Source organism: Balearica regulorum, chromosome 23, assembly GCF_011004875.1.
Source record: "Balearica regulorum gibbericeps isolate bBalReg1 chromosome 23, bBalReg1.pri, whole genome shotgun sequence".
Lineage (NCBI taxonomy): Eukaryota > Metazoa > Chordata > Aves > Gruiformes > Gruidae > Balearica > Balearica regulorum.
In genome coordinates, this window is record NC_046206.1 from 1,380,833 (window position 1) to 1,406,491 (window position 25,659).

General features: G+C 40.4%; 1 protein-coding gene across 1 annotated transcript in view; it reads left to right on the plus strand.

The window, feature by feature from the left end:
- SIK2 (salt inducible kinase 2) overlaps nt 1-25,448 on the plus strand; it is a 62,564-nt gene extending 37,116 nt beyond the window's left edge. The window contains exons 5-15 of the mRNA XM_075774641.1: nt 3,558-3,682; nt 5,812-5,935; nt 7,986-8,206; nt 9,508-9,660; nt 12,070-12,234; nt 15,492-15,720; nt 16,453-16,737; nt 16,916-17,079; nt 18,151-18,267; nt 18,913-19,004; nt 20,777-25,448. Of these exons, the coding sequence (XP_075630756.1) occupies nt 3,558-3,682; nt 5,812-5,935; nt 7,986-8,206; nt 9,508-9,660; nt 12,070-12,234; nt 15,492-15,720; nt 16,453-16,737; nt 16,916-17,079; nt 18,151-18,267; nt 18,913-19,004; nt 20,777-21,359 (2,258 nt within the window). The 3' untranslated portion in view covers nt 21,360-25,448. The remainder of the gene's footprint in view (nt 1-3,557; nt 3,683-5,811; nt 5,936-7,985; nt 8,207-9,507; nt 9,661-12,069; nt 12,235-15,491; nt 15,721-16,452; nt 16,738-16,915; nt 17,080-18,150; nt 18,268-18,912; nt 19,005-20,776) is intronic.
- The last annotated feature ends 211 nt before the right edge of the window (nt 25,449-25,659 follow it).

The window sequence follows — 25,659 nt, forward strand, 5'->3', positions numbered from 1 at the left end:
TACCACACGTGAGCTTCAGAAAAAGGAAAGATAAAATGAGGACAGGATGACATTGATTGTGTGTGTATAATTGTGGCTGATCTACAGTTACCAGTTGCTTACCTGAATCAAATGGATCACCAACACAAGATATGTAAAAAAGGCCAGTTTATATCATGAATGCCTCCAGTAACATTACTGCTAAATGGAATAGTGACGGCTTTTATTACCTTACAGTGCATGTTACCCACTGTATAGAGTTCCATACTGAGAGCTGGATGGTTGCATAGTCTTGATTCTCTATTATTCCTAATCAGTGTATTTCATTAAAGGCAGCTAAAAATATCTGCTTATGTTAATGGTACTGTTTAACACAACGGAGAGTCAGCAGTGCGATGCAGTAAGGAAGCAGAGGTGAGGAAGGTAATAAAGAGGTAGTCTTTGTAATAAGAATTAACCAGTTGTACACAAAAACGTGGAATCTCTTTCTAAGTCTTGTAGACCTCTTGCTGAAATCTTTAGTGACCTTGTAGTTAAAAAGAATGAATGAAAACAGCCAAAAGGCCCTTGAGATCATGCTGGTTTTGTATGTTTCCCAGATAATTTTTGAACCTCTTGCTTCCCTATAACCAAATTTGACAGTGAGCAGGAACCTCAAAAGGCAAAAACATTCCTGCAGGTTCACGTATAGGTGTTAAAGCAGTGGGTGGTATGTCTTACCTGTGGCAACAGTTGCAGAAGGAGCCACAAAAATGATGAGAGGGATGGAACACTTCTCCTATGAGGACAGGCTGAGAGAGTTGAGGTTGTTCAGCCAGGGAAGAGAAGGCTCTGTGGAGACCTTATTGTGGCCTTTCAATACTTAAAGGGGGCTTTTAAGAAAGATGGGGAGAAACTTTTTAGCAGGGCCTGTTGCAACAGGACAAGGGGTAATGGTTTTAAACTAAAAGAGGGTAGATTTAGACTAGCTATAATTTTTTTTTTTTTTTTTTTTTTTTTTTTTTTACAATGAAGGTGTTAAAACACTGGCACAGGTTGCCCATAGAGGTGGTAGATCCCCCATCCCTGGAAACATTCAAGGTCAGGTTGGATGGGGCTCTGAGCAACCTGATCTAGCTGAAGATATCCTTGCTCACTGCAGGAGGGGTGAGGCTAGATGACCTTTAAAGGTCCCTTCCAACCCAAACTATTCTTTGATTCTATACCTTATTACACACTAAGGAAAATCTTGGAAGACAGAAGAAAAAATTGCTCTAAAAGCCTCTTCAGTTCTGGTGTTCGTGAAACTACGGCTTCTGCCTATGTTCATTTTATATATGTGTTGCAGGAAGAGTTCTATTAAAAGAATTGCTGGAGGTCTTGTGTCCTTCTATTAGGAAAGCAACCAAATACCTTTACTGTTAAGCTCAGTGTAAGTAGTCTGGTTCAATTTCTGTATTGCTTCTCTAAAACAACTCCAGGTTAAATTTATCTAAGCCTAGTAAGTTTTTGTTTAATATGTTTGTATTGCTTTGATTCTGAGGGTTCTCTTGTGGTTTTGTAGCTCATGATGACGAAAGAGCCAAGCTTTTGCCTCTGAGTAACACAACCTATACAAATAGAAGTAAATGAAGTGGTACCAGCAGTGCCTGTACTCTGTCTGCTAACCACAGTGTTTATCAGTTTTGCTATCTGCTGACCAGTGCCATATTGTATTAACATACCTCTGAGGTATTCAGCGCTTGATAGTACTAAATCAACAGCCTGATTACTGTTTATCAACACTGTTGACTTTCACAGGATTCCTCCAGTCACACTGGCATGCAGTATTACTCTGCAGGAGCCCGGTTAGCTACAATGGTAAAAGCATTATCACCTTAAGAAACACCTTCTGTAACCTTTTACTGCATAGTTTGCTCCAGTGTGGAAAAAGTGGCAGGGAACAGTTAAATCATTGTTCACACAGGAGTAGACCAGTGACGAACATGAACGATGTTGCTGTGCTTGACAGTCTTTGCACGTCACTTGCCAATGCTCCATTCTGTATTTCCTTTGGAGATATACCTGAGCAATTAGTGAATTGAAGCCAGTTTGCCTGAAAGCCTTAAATCCAAAGAATATTTGTCCCTGCTGTCAGCTTTGTCTCCTTGAGAACTTCTCCTTCTTTGCTTTAGTATTAACAGCATTTGTTGTCACAGAGAACGTAAGGGGTGGCCTGCAACACAAGTGGAATAGACGACTAAGAAGTACAGAATGGTAATACTGGGAGCAACAGGGAGAAACGTTGGCTTCATTGAATTCCATGAGAAAACTCCATTAGACTTCAGTGGAGCAAGTATTTTGATTCATGGTGTGAACAGTTGTATCCAAACACTGTGCTGCAACAGCTGTTATTAAAAGCCTGATGAATATGAGCCTTGCGTATTAATACTGAGGAGTGTCATGGACGGAGTGTATTCTGAATGGGTATCTGCAGTGGATGTAGGAGGTACTACTAGGATTCTGGCAGGAAGAGTAAAGAATGCTAAAGCAAATGATGTATGAACTAAGCAAAGGGAGCAAGAGTGATGGCAGGGTTTAAGAGGAACTGGAGGATCTGGGCTGTGAAGAGCTCTAAAGACACTGGTTAAGAGTGGAGTGGAAGGCAAAATTGCTGCAGATCAGAGCACCAGGGAGTGGTAGCAGCCACCTGAAATTCTACATTTTTGAAAATAATCAGTTTCAGTTCAGTCATCAAGCCAGCTTCCTCAATATTAATGTTGTTTGCTGTATTGTTCTAGGAAAAACAAAACAAAACGCTCAAAAAACAACTTGGGAGAGCAGCAACAGGGGAAGCTAAAAGAAGTTGCATCAGACTCTATCTGACTTCATGTCTCTATGCAATTGTGGTTGTTGTTTTGCTTTTCAGTATTGAATTATTACAAATGGTGACTAATACTGAAGTGCCATGGGACCTACATCTGGTCCCATATTAAGCCATTAAAAAAAAAAAAAAAGACATTTAAAATAACTGCTTAGTTGTGGAATGGTAAAATTCAGTTGTAGACTGAAAGGGCTGTAGACAATCCCAGTAGCAGAGTTTTCCTCTTAGCCAAAGGCTTTGTGTTTTCCCATGCTTGTTGCTTTTGGCAGAGCTCCCTCCTCCCATCTCCAAAGTTAATGCTTTCGTTGTCAAAGTTTGTTGTGTATTCAAGGCTAGAGAGCACCTAAAGAAAAATTGGGAAATCTCAGATCCAGTACTGAATCTCAGATAACTCTTGGCAAGTAAATAAGCTCATATGTATGCATGATTGTCAGTTTGTTGAATTTTAGTGATAGCTGTTTATAAACTTGAATTTCAAAAACTAGTAGAAGTTTACTTATAACTCCTACAGGTTGTGAAGTTTTGCAGTGTTTTAATAATTACATAGCTGTCATGAAAATAGTAGTATAGGACATTCAGCATCCCGATAAATATTTTCAGTGGGAGTACTGATAAAAGGATTTGTAATAGAGCCTTTCATGAATGAAGGTGAGCTTTCAGGCCTAGTCCATGCATATAATTATTCTTTGTCATGCAACTGGAGTTTGGAGTGACTTTCCCCTTAATTTCTCGACAGATTTTGGATTTGGAAATTTCTATAAGAGTGGTGAGCCTCTGACGACATGGTGTGGAAGCCCACCGTATGCAGCCCCAGAAGTCTTTGAAGGACAGCAATACGAGGGACCCCAGCTGGATATCTGGGTATCACTATTCTTTTTCAAACTAGATTCAAGTAAACTTTTGGGAAGCTGGAACAAAGGAATCCTCTTTGATTTTTCTTAAGCTGTATACAAGCTGTTCAGCTTTTTTTTCTTGAGTGTCACAAAATGCCTGTTAACACTGAATGGAAGTTACTTATCCAGATAGCTATTAAATGTATGCTGTAGGTGTATGTTAGCCCACTAGAGGAAAAACTGCAGCTCCTCCAAAAACTCTCCTGACTGAATGCATGAACTCTGCTTTTTTCAGTGCATTTAGTATCTTCAGTATTAAGTGGGAACTGAACTTGTAAGGCTGTAAGTTCTTGATGAGGTTAAAGGGATTCTGAGCCACGGAAACACAGGAGAGATGATGACTGCTTTGCTCTTTGAGCTGGAAACAAGCGCATTTGTGCCACAAACATTTCTACTGCAGGCAGCTGCATGTTTTTATATCAGTCTGTCTCCATGCATACTACTCTTGTGGAAGAGGATAGACAGTGCAACCCACATTCTTATGCAATGGAAAAGGGACTAAAATTAACTGAAAAAGTTTGTGCACCCCTCACACGTTGTCAGAGACTGCTTTTCATTCTTAATTTGGTGTTGTTTGGGGTTTCTTGTTTGTTTTTTAATTTTAGTATTCTGGTACTCGTAATGATGGATTCATATCCTAAAGCAACCAGAGACAGTACAATTTGGCAGTCTCTGCTCTGGCATCAGGTTTGCAGTGATAATATTGCACATAGCGTAACAACACGGGCACTGACATTTTGGTCAGAGCCTGTTACACAAATTAGGGCAGTTCATGGAAAGTTACCTTTCAGCTGCTAATCTAATTGCTTCAACAAATAAAACCTGTGATTTTTGAAAACATATTTGTGTGTATGCATGTATTTCTCTATATACGTACACATATATATGTAGCTCATTAGATTTTTTTTTTAGAAAAAGGCTACAGCCTTTGAGTCCTTACTAACTAATAAACGTCCAGCAGACCTCAGCTAAGCTTACTGTTTCAAGTAGCACAGGCACTGTTTGAATGTCAGAAGTGAATCTCTGAACTTCGGTAAATATTCTTCAAATATATAAGATCCTAAATTGTTAACAGAATCTGCTTGCTCACAAAGAGAAACACATGTGTGTTATATTTAAGAAAAAATCAGCATCTTCACTTATGTTCTGAGTTAAGGATTCTGTATCTCTTTGCAACACCCAATCACAGAATAAGTCTGCTGACAGTGCTAAGCTTGCAGGAGGAATGCAACAATCCACAGCTCAGTTTTTAGCAGGTTAAGGAAAGAAGTGACTTTTAAATATATGTATTTAATTTTAAAATCTCTGTGTACTTACAAAGTTTTAAGGTGAATGTTGAATGCCTGCTTTTTCCCCTTGAGAAATCCAGTGCTGTGGCTATCTATGGCATCTGATTGGCATGAGGGTCTGGTGTGGTTATTTCATCTGGCATGGCACTGTATTTTTTTGGCATATACTGCAAGACTATTTACACTTGCAGTGGCAATTAACTTGCATACTTTCAAAAAGGAGTCTGGCAATTGGAGGAGAGCTCTTTCCCAAATTGTCTCCTTTTGCTCGTGTTTAAATAATCTCTCATGCTCAGCACCACACACAGCAGTGCAGAATTACTGGTTAGTGTTCCCCTGAAGCTGACTTTTCATGAAGTTACCAGTGTGCCTCTTACCCAGGCTTTTGCAAATTGGTAAATGTAAAAGGTTACAGTTTCTTTTTTTGAACGGCTGCTGTTTGAGGTTTGTTTTTGTTTGAACAACATTGAGATTAATAAAAAGTATCTCTAATTCTCACCTGAAGTTGGGGCTCACTTTTCAGGTATCATTCAGTCATCTGTGTGGAGCTTCCTGCTAGCAGAGTCTCTAACGCATTACACTTCAGCTTACCTGCTTATCAGCACAAGGTACTGCAAGCCTAGCTATTTTGGGTTAGCTGAGTGTTCTTAATGTTTAGGGATCTTCAGAAATCTAACTCCTTTTTGTATACATTTCCTGTTTCTGCAGAACATAATTTTATTTTTTTTCTGTGACAGGATTTGGCTAGCCAACCTCAGAGACTTTGCTTGTAGCTTGAAAAATGAAATTAATATTCTCTTTCTTCCAGAGCATGGGTGTAGTTCTTTATGTTTTGGTCTGTGGAGCGTTACCTTTTGATGGACCAACTCTCCCCATACTGAGGCAACGAGTTCTTGAAGGAAGGTTCAGGATCCCTTATTTTATGTCAGAAGGTAACAACATGTCCTCTTATGCTCTTGGTGTGGTAAACCTTGAATAAATTCTAGAATAATGTCTGCTGCAAATACAGCAAAGGGTAGTGCATCGGCACACTAGATTATGGTATGGCAGACTATTCTTTTTGCAAAGAAACACAAATAAGCCTAGGTGCAGTTAGGCTGCTGCTAGCAAACTAACCCATTTTTCCCTGCACAATGCGTGGAGATTGCAGTGTGGCTGTGCCCATGGGCAGGGAGAGAGTCGAAATGGAAGCTGAAGGATCTTTCATGCTACTGTGAACAGAAATATGGGGATGCAGGGGGAGAGGCACATTTGTGTAGCAATTAGCTTTCACCCTGCAAGGCCATATACATTTTAATGTGGAAAGAAAATATGCTGAGAGCAATACTGCTGTCAAACCTAAGATGTGGATTGGGCATTTCCTGTTTTTTGACAGCATCTGCTAAACAAAAGTAAAAAAGTACGCAACCAGTTCCTATGCCAGGTTCTCAATTGTCGTGTATCTGGCACTCCCACGTGCAACCACGAGATCTCTCCCTCACTCAATTGCCCCATCTGTTGGGTTTCACTGTCCCTCATGCCTGTTCAAACAAGAACAAATGGGGCCATTTTTACACAGGGCTTGATGGTGTGCTTCAGCTTCCCTATATTAAAGGGTCTCTAAACCAGATTACTTCAAAACAACCTTCCTGAATCAAATCCTCTTTCGATATACTCCCTTCTGTGCTTCTTTTTAAAGGGAGTTTAAAAAAAAAAAGGGTTTTCAGCCCTGCCGTTAAGGGTTCTGTGGTGTAAAACATTCTGGTCTTCCCCTTTTTCTTTCTGGTGGCATGTACTCCTGCACACCGCCTCTGAAAATAGCCACCACAGTGTAGCTATAGCGCACTTGGTTGCTTTTAGCAATGCCGTTACGGCACCACAGCAACCCCTCAGCTGCCTAGGCACGTTTTGCGGCCGACTGAATAGTATTGTTTTCTGTGACTTCGCTGACATAGGTATGTGACCTAGATCCAGGTACCTTTGTGTGAGTTGCAAGCATTGCTGTAACTGCAGCGTAGATCGGCTGTTTTCACAGGCTATTTGCTGTTCCCCTTGCTGATCACATGGTGATGCAGGGAGTGGAGAAGGGTGTGCCTCTTAGCAAAACTGTGAAAACAAGAGAGAGAAATAGGCATAAATAGCCAGAGATCTCTCTGTTGTTTGTCATAACTACCTAAGTGGACTGACTCATAATAACTGTACTGTAGCCATATCATGGTCAGCTAGACATATACAGCAGATTGATAAGCTCACTTAAAGGAACTTGCATTGACTTCCTATCACATACAAACTGCACATTTATCTCTTGTGCTCTCATCTTCCAAAAACCGAGATCTGAAAAAAGGTGATGGTTTTAATGCTGTCCAGTATGTAGTAGTCAGAAAGCAGCAATGGTTTGATGTGTTCAGAATTATTCTGACACCTAAAGCTACTGATTGTGCTTTGCTCCTGGAATTAAAACAGATAAACCTGCAGACCCACTGGCTACTATTCACAGATATGTTATTTTTACCTTTCTTTTTTGTGACCACTAGGGTGAAAATAAGTTTTTTAAAAAAAAAAAAAAATCCAGACATTAACCCTAGTTTTGCCACTCCCTTGTTCGATGATCCTGGACAAGCTATTTCAAACTGTGCTGGAGAAGGATGCTAATTACTCCCCACCACACTTCACAGAGGTTGTTTAAAGCTTTATCAGTTAATGTTAGCATAAGCAGCTTCAAAGAGGTATTAAATATTGCTATTACCCTCATGTGGGAGCTGTGCAGAAGGAATGGCACTGATAGCCATACCATGTGTTTAAAGAAGTTGGTGCTTTGTGCTCCTTAATGTGACATTTAATCTTGTTTTGAGAGGTTGTTTTAGTCTTCAGGAAATGTATTTAGCACAGAAGTTACATAGCAGTAAGGCAGTTTCCTGTTCTCATGCTCTGTATTGGTATGTCTCAGGTGAATATATGCAAGTACCACTTAGCAGGTTGGTAATTTTTTTTTTTCCCCAACAGAGTGTGAACATCTGATTAGAAGAATGTTGGTCCTAGACCCATCCAAACGGTTAACTATTGCTCAGATTAAGGAGCATAAGTGGATGCTTATAGAAGTTCCTGTACAGAGACCTATTCTTTATCCACCAGGAGAGGAGAATGAGCCTTCCATTGGAGAGTATAATGAACAGGTCTTACGGCTAATGCACAGCCTTGGAATAGACCAACAGAAAACTATTGAGGTAAAATAGAGTCATACAGATATTTGTCCCTAGGGGAAAGGTCTCCTGTTTTGTTTTTACGACTAGAACTTACTATCCGAGTTGCTTGGAACATTCTTTATTTCAACAGTTGGGGGGGGGGAAACCCAAAAAAACCTGGTGGTATATTTTACCTGGTCATACCCTAGCAAGGGCAAACATTTTAAACATGCTGTGTTGCTGCGTCCCTGGCCTTCCAATGTTCTCAGTCTGTGCCAGCAGACTGATCAGGAAGAGGAGAGACATCCCTCCAGAAAGTTTCCTAGAGATCATCCCTAGCAGAGCTAAGGTGTCTGTGTTATGCAAACTGCAGGCAAAACATCGTGCAGTAGGCCCACGGACAACTTGACCTGTGTGCCTTATGCTGGCTGACAACACCCAGCTATTCCAGTCCCAGGCATCCTTTGCCCATAGAGGAAAACTTGTGAATGAAAAGGCAGCACCGTGAGAGAAAGGATACTCCTCTGTCAGGAATCCAAATGAGAACACATGGAAAAGAATAACATGTTCTGGTCACATATTCCAGGACTAGGTACTGTTCTTTCAGTGTATTAACTATTTACTTTAAACAAGGACACATTTCAAAACATTTGACGCTGCAGTTGCTTTAAGCTAGAGGATGCATAGAAATATGGTATGCACTGTGTAAAAAATGGTAGCCCACTAGGGCTGCCTGTTACAATGGTGATACTTGCTGCTGCTTAAAATGGGTTATTTCTAGAGATTTTCCTTAGCTAAGCCGACTCTTATGCACAGAAGTAAAATAAAGGAGCCATATTAGGTTCCACACTGTTAGATTTCCTGGGCGGAGTTGGATAAATCATTACTTCTCAAATGCAGAGAGAGGAGGGGAAATCAGAATTGAAAGTAAATTCATTCTGAACTTCTAAGAGGGTTGAAAATGAAATCCAAAAAGGAACATAAAAGCATTAAGCAGTTGAATGTCTCTGTCCAATCCCAAATCATGCTTTTTAGCAAACATAAATGCCAAGAGTCCCTGTGGAGTTAACACAATAATTTCCTTCAGGATGGTTGATAACTTTAAGCCATTGTGGGGGTTGGCAGTTTGAGTACTTTCTGCTAAAAGAGGCTAGTTTCTCTACTTTGCAGAGGCTCAGTTCCCCATTGCTTCTAGTGACTTGGAATGGCCAATATATTCAGCCTTCTCCAGGTTGTGTTTTTTTTTACCCTAGATGGCAATACTTTCTTCTTCTTGGTCTCTTAGAACGTAAAAGACAACGCATATTTGGCTGCACCCACACTTTTGTGCTTCTCTTTTTCAGTCTCTGCAGAACAAGAGTTATAACCACTTTGCTGCTATCTATTACTTGTTAGTGGAAAGACTCAAGTCACATCGGAGTAGCTTCCCCGTGGAACAGAGACTTGATGCTCGCCAGCGTCGGCCAAGCACCATCGCTGAGCAGACAGTAGCCAAGGTAAGGTCTTGTTGCAGGCAGAGGTGGGCTTAAGGCTGTGCAAGACATTCTTCTCTTTAAAAATGGTGTTTCTACATAGATTCATTTGGAATCCATTGCTATTTTCTGATTTCTATAGTATGTAGACTTGCAGCATCATTTTGGAAAGACTTTTTTGGATTTGCCTCCTGTCGGAGCTGTATGATGACAAATTAGTTGTCTGGCATACCTCCTACAACTGCTCCTGCTGCATCCTCCCCACCTCCCAAAAAGAAAAACATTTTAAATGAGGAAGGGAAGTTGACTGCATTCTGAAGCCCAAAATGCAAACAATGGTTTTGGCTTTAATAGGTATCTGTGTGGTTTAACCTTAACTCCCAGTTTATTTCCCAGTTAAAGGGAAGCACTGTGCTTGTGCATCTGATTGGAACACTTCCATTTTTTGAGACTTTCAAACCTTTTGCTAGGAAGTCATGGCTTAAAATGTTAGGAAAATACTGTTTCTGGAGACTGTGCAACACTTGGAGTATCTTTAATGTGATTGACAAACAAGCTGTTGAATTTACGGAGAGCTGTGCTAGCATGGGGGCTAAAAGCATGCAGGCTGTACTTAGTGTCATAAACATAGTTACTCTAAAGGGACCTGTTGAAAATAAAATTACTTTTTCCCCTGCTGTTCTCTAAGATACGCTTTCTGTCTCCGATGAAATGAAGTATGGCAGAGAATAGTAGAGAGGTACCCAAAAGAAAATAGTAAGATCAACCTAACAGGTTAAGATGCCAATTCATTGTGATATCTTAAGTACCCGACAAAAATATCACTGTCGTGAGACTCTTAATGGCTCAAGATTCAGAGATTTGTTCCTAAATAATGTCATTTCTTTTAAGATTTGCACCACTTTTTCCTCTTGACCCAGCAAGAGTACAATTTCATGGGAGATTTCGCAGCATGGCTGCAAAACCTCTCTGTCCGTAGAGTCAATGTGATGACTAATTGACTTAAGTCTTAAGGATGTCATGTGTATTTTATCAAGAGCAATTCTGGGTGCTTCTTACATCTGGTGCCAGCCCTTCCATTGCAGAAGGCTGTCCACTTAGTATTCTCTCTAATTATACTGACTGATTCAGTGCAGGCTCTAAGGCTATTCAGTCTGCTTCTTCCCTAGTAATTTTGTTCAGAAAGAAAGGTCATGTACAGTTTACCTTGTCTTATTCCAGGTTGGTTTGGGAGTTTTTTACATGTTGTTTTGTTTCATTAAGATAAACAGATGTTGTACAGCTTTTGATTTCTATTAATACATAACTGCAAGTGTGAAAGACTTGGCCTAAGATGACTCAGATTTATTGTGGTCTCAAGTAAATACTCTCTCAAGTTCACAGCCTCCTAGGTACTGTATTGCTGCTGTATAAAACAAGTGCCCAGACTCCACTTCCAGGAGATATCACAACCATGCTGCTCCTTTTTTGCTTGAGGCAGCAAGACACTATTTGGTTTTGGATTCTGTTGAAATGAAAACCAAATCACTTCAGCTATGAAAATACAGGTCCAGGAACAATATGGCTGACAAAAATTAAACCCAGCTATTTTCTTAGTAGTTCTAATAATAGAAAGACACAGTATTTAAAAGCAGATTATTACTTATAAGATGTATTAAAAGCAGGTTTTGGCAGACTAACAAGTAGGAAGGAAGAAAAACTCCTAGAAGGTAGTTCCTTATTGTACTAAATTCCAGTACTTTATAGCCATATTACCACTTTTTCCTCAGGACTGCAAGCAATCTTGCAGTTATCCTGAGTAACGAGATAATTTGTTTTCACACATGGTGGCACCACAGGCTCCCGTATAAGACTGCTTGTTTCCTTTTGGACAGGCAAGTTGTATAGATATTGCACTTCAGGAAATTAACGTTAAGAAACAGTAAAAACCACTGTTCTCCGAATTGTGCCATGCTTGCCTTCCCTGAGGCACACCTCACCCTTCAACAGTGCTCCCTCTGTTAAAATACCTTCTTTCAGGTCCAGGTTGCTCTATTCTTGCTCATGCTTTTTCCTGCAGGAATCAGTGCATGTTAGAAAAGTAATTGAAACTAGCCCTATGTCTCATGGTAATATTAAGGGGGTTTGTACTGGATATAAAAAGGAATTCTAGCATGTCAGAAGTTGGAGGGTACCAAACACTGTCTTTACTGCTATTAAGTGCTCAGCTTCAGTAAGTAGCTCGCTTAATGACATTTGGGGTTTGGTGTGTGTTTTGGGGAGGGTGGTGCTTTTTTTAAAGTCTAAAGACTAAGAATGTAATTCATCAAGAATGAGGAAAGATCATACTTCTCCTGCTTTGGAAATGGGCTAGGTGGTGTTTATTTTTAATTTGTGACTTTGTTTTCCTCTTAAAAATTGTTCTGGTTTTGGAGTTCTTACAATCTTTTTTAGACACAAGCTGCGGTACCCTCAGTTAACTTGCATTCACAAAATGCAAGGTTGTTGCAGTCTCCGGGTCTTCCCTCAGCTTCAGGAGCAGACGCCTTTTCATTCCCTCCATCCAGCTGCCAGGGAGAGACAGCGTTTATGGAGGAAGAAAGAGTTGAGACACCAAAGGTACAGCTTAAAATCACCCTACTGTTTTGTCAAAAAATCATTAAGGCTACAAAAGATTGTTGCCTTTTAAATTAGTGCCTAGTAAGAACACTGATAGTGGTAGTAGCTGTAGCTCTTCAATAGTTAACTGAAGATCAGTTCCTTCTGACAGGGTAGAATTCATCATCCTAGCACAAAGCACTGTGGAGCCAGGGCCAGAGCATTTGCTAATCCAAACTAATGTCACTTCATTGACCTTAGTACACCTCCTGTGTCTTGACACTTGCAAGTAGCTGAGCTGGAGAACCCTGCTGCTTCTCCCTGCTTTCAGTAGCCTTTTCCTCAAAGACTCAAATGTTCTCAACCTGCTTCTAAGCACTTACTCGTAAGCATATGCTGTTCCCAAAAGTCTGGTCTCTGGCAAATTCTCATTCCTGGGTAACATCTCAGGATAGACAGCAAGTCAAATACAAAGACCTTTAGTACCTAAACACTCAATTTGTGCATTTCTTGTACTAGCTGGACAAAAACACATTGTGCCTGTTTCCCTAAATTTAAATTTCCTGAGCATCAGAGTTCTACATATTCCAGATTCTTTTTCAACATATAATTTTCAACAGCTGTGTCTTTTTTGATCACTAATCTGCCTCTTGTGTTCTTTGCTTGCATTCCAATCTTACCACACTGTCATTGCTAAAAGAAAAATCAACCTACAAATGTGGGGGTTTTTTTCTTCTTCTCAAATATATTTTTTAAGAGCCCTGAAGACTCTTCATATGTAGCTTCTAACACAAAGGGTTCACTGCTGAATATCTAGAGTAACCTACCTAGCTACTCATCCAAAAAGTCAGACAAACGAGAACAGGAAGGTATAACAGAACCTTAAGCATAAGGTTCCATTGCCAGCTAAAGCAATTAAAATACCATGCACTTAAATTCCGTATCTCTGCCAATTTCATAGGAAGCCAGCCAAGAGAGTAACATTTTTGTTAATTTTTCTTTGCATGGTAAATAGCCAGCAGGACCTTCTGACTGTCAAAAACCTATTAAAACTGCAGCATCTCAAATAGGTTGTAGCAGTTCTCAACTACGCCATTTCTGTAACTAGGAATGCCTGTAAAATCTTCACTGGAGACCGTGTAAAAATGCAGCTCCATCTAATGCGGTTTGTTTCCTGTAAGCAGACTGGATGACTTTTTTGTAGGCTTTCCACACCTCCACAGTTAACAGACTTAACTGAACTCAACTAATCAGGTGGGACATCTCCACAGCCTTGCAAATGTATGGTTACAGCTTAACTCTCTGAAGGGAGCTACAGTCTGATCCATTTTGCCGTGCAGCTTCGAGGTCTGTGTCAATACTCTGCAGGGTAGCAAAGTATAAGTGAAATACACAGGAGGTAGCAGTTAGAGCTTTTGTGAGGAAGGCAAAATAGCTTAAAAGAATTACATTTATGAAGTATATTGTTATTCTCATGAAACTTGTTTTTCTCTCTCATATCACATCACATTATAACTTTAACTTCAGCATATTGTATTTTGCCTGGTGCCAGCTAGGGGTTTGATTTCATGCTTGCCATTTTTAAGTTTTTATTGTTCACTTACTGGTTAGTTACCAACACTAAGAGTATGGCCCTATTTCTCATCACTGTTTATTTAAGTAACTCCTTGTGTGGTCTCTTACAGCTGGAAAGCAAAAAGCAATTCAAAGGCATTTGGAAATTAACATTTATTTTGCATCCCCCTTTGTTTTTATAGATGCAGTTTGGCCAGAGTAGATCAACAAATGGTGACTGCAGTAGGATGTCAAATCACAATTGACTTGGGAATATTCAGTGTCTTAAATATTACAGAACATGCCTGCTAAAAAATTCTAAGCTCTGATCTGTGTGCCATGGTAAACTGCAGAGAGCCAACTGCCCACATGGTATTGGATCTCTTCTTCTTTTCCAGCAGTTCACTAAGTAGTCTTTCCAGTGCCTTTGCTACCAGATCAGTAGAAGGCATTTGAATGGGAAAGTCACAAATGGAAAGTAAGGTGTGTTAAGAAATTAAGCTTAAAGATACGCTCCATTAAAATAGAGGGAGCAAATCCAGAATTTTCATGTGCAAGCATCATCATTTTACTCATGCTCAAAATATTTATAGATTTTTCTTGATAGTGCTTTAAATATTTTCCTGGAGTACTACCATGTAGTCTGCTTGCAAGACCATTTGTTAACAGCTACTGTTAATGCAGTGAAGCTTCTTTTCCAAACACGCTTGTTTTCAAAATACCAAAGGCCTTTGAAGAAAATTCAGGAATGGTTCATTGACAGTTTTACATGAAATCACCTGTAGCAGCGCCAGGTTTTATGCTAAATGCCTGTGTTGTTTCATCCATATTTTATCCAACCTCATCCTACCGGAACAATAGGAGTGACTTGTGCGACAGGACACTAATTAGAGCTTCTAAGGTATTACAGAACAGAATATCCACCCCAAAACTGCATGACACACAGGCTATGGTCCTCAAAACCCAAGTAGTTGCATATGGAAATTAGTTAGGGTACAGAAGGATTCTTTTGAATTGGAGAATAAAAACAGAATTAAAATCCTAAGAGTATTTTAGGTTGGAAAGGTACCTCTAAAGGCCCTTTAGTCCAACCTCCTGCTAAAAGGAGGTCTAACTTCAAAACTAGATGAGGTTGCTCAGGGCTTTATCAAGTTGAGTGAACTCTAGGAGGGGGATTCCACAGCCTCTCTAGGCAATCTTTGTTTGCAGAGGAGCACCATGAATCAAATGGACTTTTGCTGGAAAGTGTGCATTTATTGTATTATTCTGACCACATCTCTGCAAGAATGCTGCAGAATTAAATACAAGACCGTTTTTTCATAGTGCTTATCTGAGCATGATGAATGAGCACAGTAGGTATAGTAAGGAGAAACAATGATACTGTACATTCCATAAATATTTTGTATTTGTGACTAAGCTGGCAAAGGTTTTTAATAACTCCTTAAAAAAAGAAAGCAGCCCTGGAGAACATAATACTGTGGAAATAAAGAGTATTTAGATTTAGGGAGTTGGGTACTAAGAGAATGTCAGTGGTGATCCTACCTTGAGGGATTTGTCATGTACAATTCTTTACTTTCTTACCTCAGTAGATTATAGGGAAGTTCATGCATTTTAAATATACAGGTTGCCTTCAGCCTACATGACAGGCAGCGATTTTTTGCACTTTGGGGTGATGCTCTGTGCACATAATTGAAAGCTGTCCATCTTCTCCTTCTGCCATTTAGATAAATGGCTGCCTGCTAGATCCTGTACCTCCTGTGGTGATTAGGAAAGGATGCCAATCGCTACCTACCAGCATGATGGAAACTTCAATTGATGAAGGAATAGAGACAGAAGGAGAGTCAGAAGATGACCCTGCACAGGCATTTGCAGCCCTCCAAGCAGCTCGCTGTGGGAAACGACGTCACACTCTGGCAGAAGTTACCAATCAGCTGGTGATGATGCCAGGCACAGGTACAGAAGTTAGCATGGACATCTCAAAGCTCATTTCCTGCTCTTAGCACTCAATCCAATAAGCCCAGGATGAAAAAGACTACGTTTTATGAGCAACAAGTGCAAGACCGTTTCTTGATTTTGTTACTTAGCATTTGCTATGAAGGCCAAAGGGGGAAAAAAAAGCCACAACAAAACACCCCAAAACCTGCTGTACAGACAGTATAAAACCAAAGCAGCAAATATACAGGTGGCTACAGTCACGTACAATGCCAATAGCCGTTGGTAAAGTCTGGCAAGTTGGCTTGTTCTTTCTCACATAACTAGATGTCCCCAAATCGTTCATCCCCCTAAAGATGTGCTGGCAGAGGAGGACAGCGGGGAAAAGACAACCTCTGGATTCTCAGGTATTCTAAAACCAGCAAGTCGATGAAGCCTTTCACCTCAGGCTACAGTCTTGTCAGGATTATCTACAGAAAAAAACCCAACAAACACTGAATGCTGTCTAAGCCAGTGAACATCATCTGCATAGTGTCTTATCACTGCAATAATGTAAAAACCGGTAGCAAATCCCCATTCGTGTACTACAAGTGTTAAATTACAGTTACTTTATGAAACTTGATTTTTTTTTTGTTTCGTTTCCTCCAAGACAGTCACTGTTAGCTGGAATAACTTGAGCTTGTAGCACTTCCTTTGCTTTGTTAAATTACTGAGGCACTTTCCTTTTATTCTGGCTTTTGGGTTTTGTCACAGGGAAAGTCTACTCATTGGATGAAAACGCATCTCTGGGCAGTATTGATTCAGAGTATGGCATGGGATCCATTCAGAGAGATATTAAATTCCTGGAAGATACCCCTTCCTTGAAAGAAATGGTGCTAACTAACCAACAAGCACCCAGAATGACAACACCTTTCATAGGTCTGAGACCTGCTAATCCAGCCATGCAAGCACTCGCCTCCCAAAAGCGAGAAACCCACAACCGCTCTCCTGTCAGTTTCCGAGAGGGGCGCAGAGCTTCCGACACATCCCTCACACAAGGTAATGACAACCATTGTTACGACACGGTATACCTAGACACAGTAATAGAGGTACTCCATACACAGAAGCACCAGGTCACCTTGTGACTGGGTTGTTACTCAGCTTCTCACATTTGCTGTGCTAACCAGATACGAGTTAACTGATTTTCTGACAAGGGTTTTGCTCAACTCTTCTCCAGGAATTGTAGCATTTAGACAGCACCTCCAGAATCTGGCACGAACCAAAGGAATCCTGGAACTGAACAAAGTTCAGTTGCTGTATGAACAGATGGGATCAGAAGAAGAACCCTCTCTGACATCAACTGCCACCCAGTTTCAGGACCTCATTAATAGTCCTCCAGAGGTACTTAAACCAGAAATCAAGCTCTATCTTTCCACGTGTTAATGCTTTGGGACAGATAAGGAGAGGCTAAGATGTTCTGGAGATCAAGTTTCATCTTCTCCTTTCTGTCTTCTGCAGAATAGAGAATGGGTATTTGCAGGTTAGCCTTTACCATCCTCATGGTGTCAGGGAGATGGCCTTGTTATCAGATTTAGGAAAGCTATTTTTTTTACTGCTTTTAATCTGAAGGATGTTTCAGATTTAACAAAGCCCAATAACATCTTTCCCTGTTGGAGTTGGTCTGGTATAATTGTAACAAGTGCAAAAGCAGAGTGATAACTTAGCCTCATTTGCTTAGTGAAATGCTAAATACCAGCTAAATAAAATAAATGCTAAATAAATAAATGCTAAATACCAGCCCCCTAGTTACTTGTTTCAAATGGAACAGGTCACAGCAAGCAGGAATAATAAGTTCCCGTTAAACCCCAGAAATAAAATGGGTAAGAAGTACACAGGCACTGTAAGCACCTAATGTTCCCAGTGAAGCCTGCAATTCTTAAAGCTCCAGCTGTTACTTTGACTGCTGGAAAAGTTCAGTTTGACAACCACTGAGTTTCAACGTTTTCACAAGGATCTCTTGCTTGATGTAAACATGCTGCAGTGCTCCTGGTATTCTCATGACAACAATTCACTCCCCTCCCATGTCAGCTTACTCCATGCATATCCTCTCCACTGCTATTGAAAACTCTTCACCTTCCGTTTTGAAGCTGTGAAGCGAGAGCTGCATGAAAGCACATTTAGAGTTTGGACGGTTTTCTAACCCTGCACGTTTACTATTTAAGAGGGCAAGAGAGAAAGTACATTACATAGAATATCATTTTAGTTACAGATGTAAGCCCTTGCCATTTTGCAGCACAGATAGTTCAAAGCTTTGTAATTTAGGCTCCTCACCATGCAGTGAAAGTGGTGAGTGACACCAGAGACCAGTCCATATAGCAACTGTGAAACCTCTGTCAGGGGAAATCTTTAAAGAAAAGGTTGAGGCAGAAAAGCCTTTTCTGGGGATGAAACTTGTTCCTCTTCTCTCTGCAGGAGGAAGCATCTCAGCAGCAGCAGGAAGCTGCATCTGCTTTCCCTAATGGTGCACATCCCCCATTGTTATCCAGACGGCAGAGCTTAGAAACACAATACTTACAACACAGGCTCCAGGTACCATACCTCCCCTCCACTGAATTAAACCAGCTGCTGTTACTAGGCAGACTGGCCTTCTACTAGGCTAAATCAAAGGCTACATTAGCAGAGAACAGCTGAATTCAAAATGATGCTGTATTTTTCTTTTGTCAGATACTGACCCTAATTATGCAAAAAGTAAACTATATTACTGTTTTCCTACTCAGTTACTGTATAGAGTTATTAAAGCAATTTAAAGTAACTGCTAGTTAATACCTGTTATCTGCATTGCACTCTGTAAAGGTTATGCATCAGCATCTGAGGAGCCACTTCTGACCCTCTGGGGCTTACTGTTCCCTCCCACCTTTTTTTTTTTTAAACCGATTTTCATATAGCTTTAGTTTATAAAAAACTTTTTTTCCAGCTTGCAGCTTCTCTTTCACTTGGGAAGAAATCTTTCTGTGGATTTTTATGGTACAATCTATCATGCAAAGATACTCTTTGTCTAAGGGTTAGAAAGCAATAAGCAGTAGAGGCTGTGGTTTCAGATAAGAGCTCTACTGACAGCTTCTGAAAATGGAGCTGGGCAGTTACACTGTCATAAGGGCAGACAATCTTTCAGTTGCTGTCTGGACAAATGCATTAAATCAAATGCAATTTAAAACAGCACTGTTTCTCTTGCAGAAACCCACTCTACTATCAAAGACTCAGAATACTTGCCAGCTGTACGGCAAAGAATTGCCCCGGAGTCTGGAACAGCAGTTACAGGAACACAGGTAAGAAGCTTTCATGCAGATAAGTTACTCATTCTTACTCTCAAGAGTAATAAAAGAACTGGAACAATCCTTGTCCAACTTAAGAAATCCTTTGAAGAAGGAAAGCTTCGCTTAAAAATTTGTAAGGACACAGCCCTTCTTTTAAAAGGGGGACAATAGTCCTGCCACATGTTTACAAATTTCTGTGCTATGAGCTCTTTGTCAGCTAACGCTACTAGGTGCAGGTAAACTGCAAATATCTGTATGCTTCATATAGTACTAATGGGCATAGAGAAGCATAGGGGGAAGGTCCCCTACTACTTGCATTGTTGTACTTAATTTCACCCTCATCCTCCCAACCACCCACAGTTTATAACCTACATATTGCAGTATTTATCATAAGTCGGAAAGTGAATTGTGTATTTCTGCCTGCTGGGAAGCCATGCAGTCACTTAGGTATTTCCTGTCTTATTCCCGTGACCCAGTAATTCCACTGTAAAGTAAATCAACTTTTTCTTGTCATATTAGATCAGTTTAGAAGTGACACTGCTCTGAAAAAGCTACAGAAAAGACTGAATAGATTTGAAGTGACCCCTTCTAACTGTACACATTATAGCAGACAAGATTCTAATTGCCAAGTTAAAGGACTGTAAGGTCTTTATGAGCTCATCATTTGGTAATTGTTGAACAAGTAAGCAAGATAGATACTAAACAGTTACTATCCCTGAGTTTTGCAAAAGAATCACAGAAGGAGAAAGGAAAATAACCTAGCTACATGCTGTCTAGAACAAAAAGACTGAGGAACAGAGGTATAAAAATACTACCAGCTTTCAAGAAAGCATGCAATCTGTGATTGCTTTTTAGCTTATGGCCACTCCTGACAACTGTAGAGTTGATTAATCCTAATCAAGAACTTAGCTAACAGTATTGAGAGCAGGTTGGTGTACTTCTTTAAGAATAGGAGGTCTGTATAGAGAAATATGCTGAGAAGCAATAGATTTATCTTCTGAATGCTGTTGGCTTGTGTCAGTAGTAGGTTTCTTATTTCTGCATGCTTTGGGAATTGGTTGGCAGGAGACCTCCGCTTTGTCGTATCACAGGAATTTGTCAAACATAGCTATAACCTTGCGTTGTGTTGTACGTTCTTACTGTTTGTAGAGAGTCAAAAACATGGAGTTTTATGAAAGTTCAGAGAAAAAGAATATGGGGAGCAGGGGGACTTTGTTCATTTCCATCCTTGGAAGTGTTCCAGGCCAGGTTGGATGGGGCTTTGGGCAACCTGCGCTAGTGGAGGGTGTCCCTTGCCCATGGCAGGGGGGGTTGGAACTAGATGGGCTTGCAACCCAAACCACTTCTAGGATTAGTAGCCAGTGATATGCAAGTCTTCAGCTCCTAAGTTCCACAGAGCAGTGAATAGCAGGCTTAAAACGTAAATACAATGCACCTGATTCTTAACAAACAAAATTAAACAATGCATAGGGTTAACTTAACTGCACAGGAGAAAAAAATCACTAGGTGATTAAAAAGGTTGTCAAAAGGAGGTTTACAAACTCACATTCCAGGGTAATAATGGATGCATAGAAACATTGGAGAAAGCTACGCTATGCACATTTGCTGAAAGGTGAAGATTCCCGTCTGCTGTAAAATTTAATAAATGAGATTGCCCAGGAATTTTCCAATTCTGTGCTTCACTCCCTGCTGGAACTGTTGGGAGTGACTTGCATGCAGGATTCATGCTAGCACCTTAACACTTCAAAAGGCAAAAATAATTGCTGTTTATGTCCTTGATTCAGGCTGCATCAGAAGCGACTCTTTCTCCAGAAGCAGTCCCAGCTGCAGGCCTATTTTAACCAGATGCAAATAGCTGAGAGCTCATACCCAAGGTCAAGTCAACTGCCAATTTCATGCCAGGAGGAGCAACAACAGCAGCAGCAACCAACCCAGTTCAGCTTGCAGCAGCCTCTGAGCCCTGTGATGGAGCCTTCCTCAGAACAAATGCAATACGACCCCTTTCTCAGTCAATACCAGAAGGTACAGCTGGATCCACTGCCACCCTCCCAGATCACCAGCTCCTCACGGTTGTCATCACCAGTTCAGGTGCAGCAGCCGCCACAGTCCCTACAATATTCATATCAGACTTGTGAATTGCCTGTTGTCACCTCTTCTGAGCCAGACTACCCAGACCAATGCCAGTATTCCATGGACCCAGCACAACAGAGCAGTGTAGCATTGCCTGACAGCCAGAGCAGCTCAGCGTCTCACGAGTCCCAGTCAAACTATGATGCATTAACCCTCTCAGAATTGCCTGGACTCTTTGATTGTGAAATGATGGAGACTGTAGATCCCCAGCACAGTGGCTATGTCCTGGTGAATTAATATCATGGGGTGACTAACATGAGAGTGGAAGACAGGACAAGTGGAGAAGCATGTGAATTTTTGTTTTTTGTTCCTACCCCAAAGTTCATGGCAATTTTTCAATCCTTGAATTAACAGGGGAACTAAAAATCCACCTGACTGGAAAAAAAAAAGCAGGAGGTGGCAAGAAGTGTCTTGCTGGTGGCAGGGGCTAGAGAAAGATAGTGCAGTTTCATCCCGCAAAGAACTAGTTTGCATAGAAGGAAGCAAAAAAGTGAATTTTAGAGGAAGGAAATAACCCCTTCTAAAAAAATTGAGGAATTTGTCAGCATTCATCTAACATTCACTTGGAGAAACGAGAATGAGTGCACATTGTATTGTACTTCTTGGCAATAAAAGCAATAGTTTTCACTGAAATTCAGGGTAGATTTGGGTCTGCACTGATGGCAACTGTCATACTCTTACAACAGTAGCGTGAGGTGGAATTAAAGGAAAGTTGCACTTTGGCATCCCATTGCTGGTTAAGCTACTGATCTGGAACTACTCCATGGTAAGTCTCCAAGATCACCAGACATCTCAGGCAGCCTCCACTTCCTCCTGCTAGCAAGTAAACTGTATTTCCCAAGCTTGCCAAGGAACTCTTGATTGTCCACTAAGGGAACCTTCTGGATCTCTGCTAAGTGACACCTTGACTTTGTCAAAAGATATCTGACACTGACACAGGGCACCACAGTGATTTGTAGAGGCCTCTGGGTGGGGATCAGAATACTAAAAGATAAGCTAACAGAGAGAAGGTAAGAAGTACCAGGGGCGGGGGGAAACACACACAACCAAGAGCTGCAGCCAATGGCATTTTAAAAAAAAAAAAAAAAGCGGCTACCTGGATGGCTTTTGAAATCAACCCTTTTTGCAGGCAGGCCTTTGTGGAGGGCTCTGTCTTGGAGAAGTTCCAATCACTGGAAAGGATCCATCTGTTGTTCTGTTGCATTTTAAAAACAAGCAAACAAACTGTGTTTTAAATTTGCAGTATGTGTTGCTGGTGGTTATTGAGCTTTGTATATTTGGACAATTATTTAGGGTTTTAGAAGTTAAGGATAAAAACAATGAGCTTAAAAAAACCCCTGTGAAGTGATAGTGCTGTGCCTTTTTCAGTTCTTTATCAGCCTATATGCTTTTTTCTGAAGAAAGTAGACAATACCCCATTTATATCCTTGCTATAGCCAAAGTCCCTTCAGAGCACACGTTCCACCATGTGGAACATAATGTTTAACTTTCTTAGTGTTTTGATTGCTCATGTATATATAACATTGAAAGTATTACAGCAATATTTAGCATCACAAACTGTTGATGTGTCAACTGTTTCAGAAATACTAAACTCAACAAGCAGTTGTATCTCCAAAACTTTCCAGTCATGAAATGCAAGTCATAGGAAGATTGTTTAGGAATCTGCAGAAAGTTTAGATCTTTAGTTTGGGTTTTGCCTCTAGCCTTTAAGTATTGTGAGACATTACGGGATGATAGACAAATGAGGTTCACAGCTAGACCGTTCAGCCCTTTATCTGAGCAAACATTAAGCACAATTGCAGATTCATTAAAGCACAAAGAATGGCAGAGAAACTGTGCTGATTGCATATGTAGAACACACCACTGTTTGCTGAAAAGTTTGGTGAGCTAAGGTCTTTGATACTACAAATAAGGAGGGTGTAGTCACCAAACTCAAAGTTTGGGTATTATTCAGGGCATGTGGTCACTTAAAAATGGAATGAGTTGAAGATGTAATAGAAGGATGAAAGGAACATGGTATGTTGGTTCGTCTGTATTTGTCACATCACAGATCCAACCAAGCTAGAAAAAGGAGTTCTCAAAGCTGCTCTTTTTTCCTTCACTAGAAAGGTGGATAATCAGCCAGCATTTACAGCAATAAGACTGCATTTACATATGGAATAGTAAGACTTCAGTCACTGCATTGTAGGCTGTGTGAAGGAGGAAAGGGTTTAACAACTGAGAGAAGGCACCTTGTTTCTTGTATACTACAATTAGAGAGGCAACTCCTGTTGCTATGTAGCCTGCTCTGATATCAGTCCAGTTGTGCAGCTGGACTCAGTTCATTAGTGCTCAGCTTCTACCTCTGATATCGCAGTGATTCTCAAGGCATCAGCAAAAGGGAGTTTAAAGAACAGGGATCACATCCATACACTACTTACGTGATGCAAGATAAAGAGGGCTAGAAAGCTCTACTTTAGCTGGTAAAAAAAGGGGTTTATTGTGTCCTTTTCCTTCAAAAGGAAACTCATCTGACACAGTAAATAGCTATGGAACACAGAAACACCTTAAGTGACTAGCAAAGGGAAGGGAAATGGCTTGACAAGTACTGCAGTATAGCAGACCAGGCATTTCACTACTTTAAAAAAAAAAAAAAAAAAAGAGAGGCAACAAAGAGTCCTGGCCTTTCATTCCTTCTTCCCTACCCCACAGCATAATAAACACTTTCTGGAATTTTAATATCTGACCAAGCACTCAAGGAACTACGTGGTGAAAACTGCTAACGGGGCACACACCACCTATGGACCTATGGAGACAGGCTCAGTTCTGCTCCAGAAGCTGGGTTACTGCTATAACTATAACCACTTCCTTCCCCATCCAACTCCAGGATACTGTACGCTTCAGGACTCAAAGATAAAAATAATATGTTTTTGAGTTTTGCGATTCATTTATCAGGATGTGCCAACTAGTCTAAGCTCATTTGAGCTTTGCAGTGCTGGTAAAGGGGAAGCTACAGTGTTTTTTAATGTAGTTTAGACTGACACTTCCCCTCGACCAAAAGCATATTTAACTTTTCATGTAATTTCCTTTAAGCCAATTAGAATAAAAGGCTTCTAGTGCCTTCTAATAGGGCAGAGTATCCATTGGGCACCACTTCGTACTACTTTGAAGTGGCTTTTTTGTTCAAATCTGTTATGTCTAGAGAACTGTGTACACTACTGTTAGAGTAATTATTAGCTTTATTATCTTGTATTACAGACTCCTTTGAAGAGACTTTGGTGTGATGTATATGGGGTAAAAATTTCATATGGAGAAAAGTGCAATATGTGTGTGTGGTACGTTCTTTAATGTATTTTTTTAATGAGTTAGAGGGTTTAGTCTCTGCTTTGGGATAAATGCACTAGTTTTGTGAGCTCCAGTTTAGCAAGTTCATCTGTAGTATTTACATGCAACTGATATGCTGGACTCTGTAAAGCAATTACAGTGTATTAATACAAAATAAAGAATATGTGCATTTCATTTTTAAATACCTAGTGAGCTAGAGCAGCCCCTGCCACTCTTGTGTTCTTAGCAGCCTCTTTATGTATTATATCGAGGTTATTTTCTCTCTGAGGTACCAAACTACAAATGACAAGAAAAGGAATGTCTGCTGCAAAGGCTGAGTTTTCTAGACTGAAGTTTGCTTCCTATCATTTTGATGTACTTGGGGTAGATACCACTGACTTTTGAAGGCAAATATGAATGGACAAAGCATTTTAATGACTTCAACAAAAAAGCTGCATTTCTTTACTGCCTGCTACGCTATGGAATGTCAAACACTTCAGGGGCATGCCTCCAACACAGGCAAGATTACCGGTCAGTGGTGTATCGCCTTGACTTTCAAAGAGGAAGGTTATTCTATACTATATATACACACACTATATACAGTATCAGTTTTGACATTTCTCAACATTAATCAGTATACACTATCCAAAAGCAGTTTAATGCTGGCCATATAATGCTAAACCCTAGGAGCACTGTGTGAAGGGGATCAGGGACTGGGTACTGCCAGAGGGAATCCATCATCATTTCCCTAGTAACATCATCATAGCATCCCACCATGTCATCCCATGCTCCACTGAGAAGTACCAGACTGGGTTTGACCAGAAAAAGCACTTGCAGAAGGAGCTGCTTAGGATCAGAATTACCACCTCACAGAAAGAATTGAGATTTTTCTTTAGACATCATAGTAGAACAGTTTCCTCAAGACTCCAAAGTTACTGTGCAATTTCTTGAGCTTAGATTTTTTTTTGCCTGTTTCCTGTTACATTGAGTGCAATTAAAAAGAAAGATTGTGTCCACAAGAAAGATCTCCTTACCTGCTTTTCTATTTTCTACATTTACCTGTAAAAACATTCCTTCTCTGTACATCCTCTACAATATTTGTTTTAGCAGCTCTGCAATGCAAAGCAGTTTAGGACAGGATAGGGGAACCTCCATGGGGGGGGTTGGCAGTGCTAGGTTAATGGTTGGACTCAATGATCTAGAAGGCCTTTTCCAACCAAAATGATTTTATGAT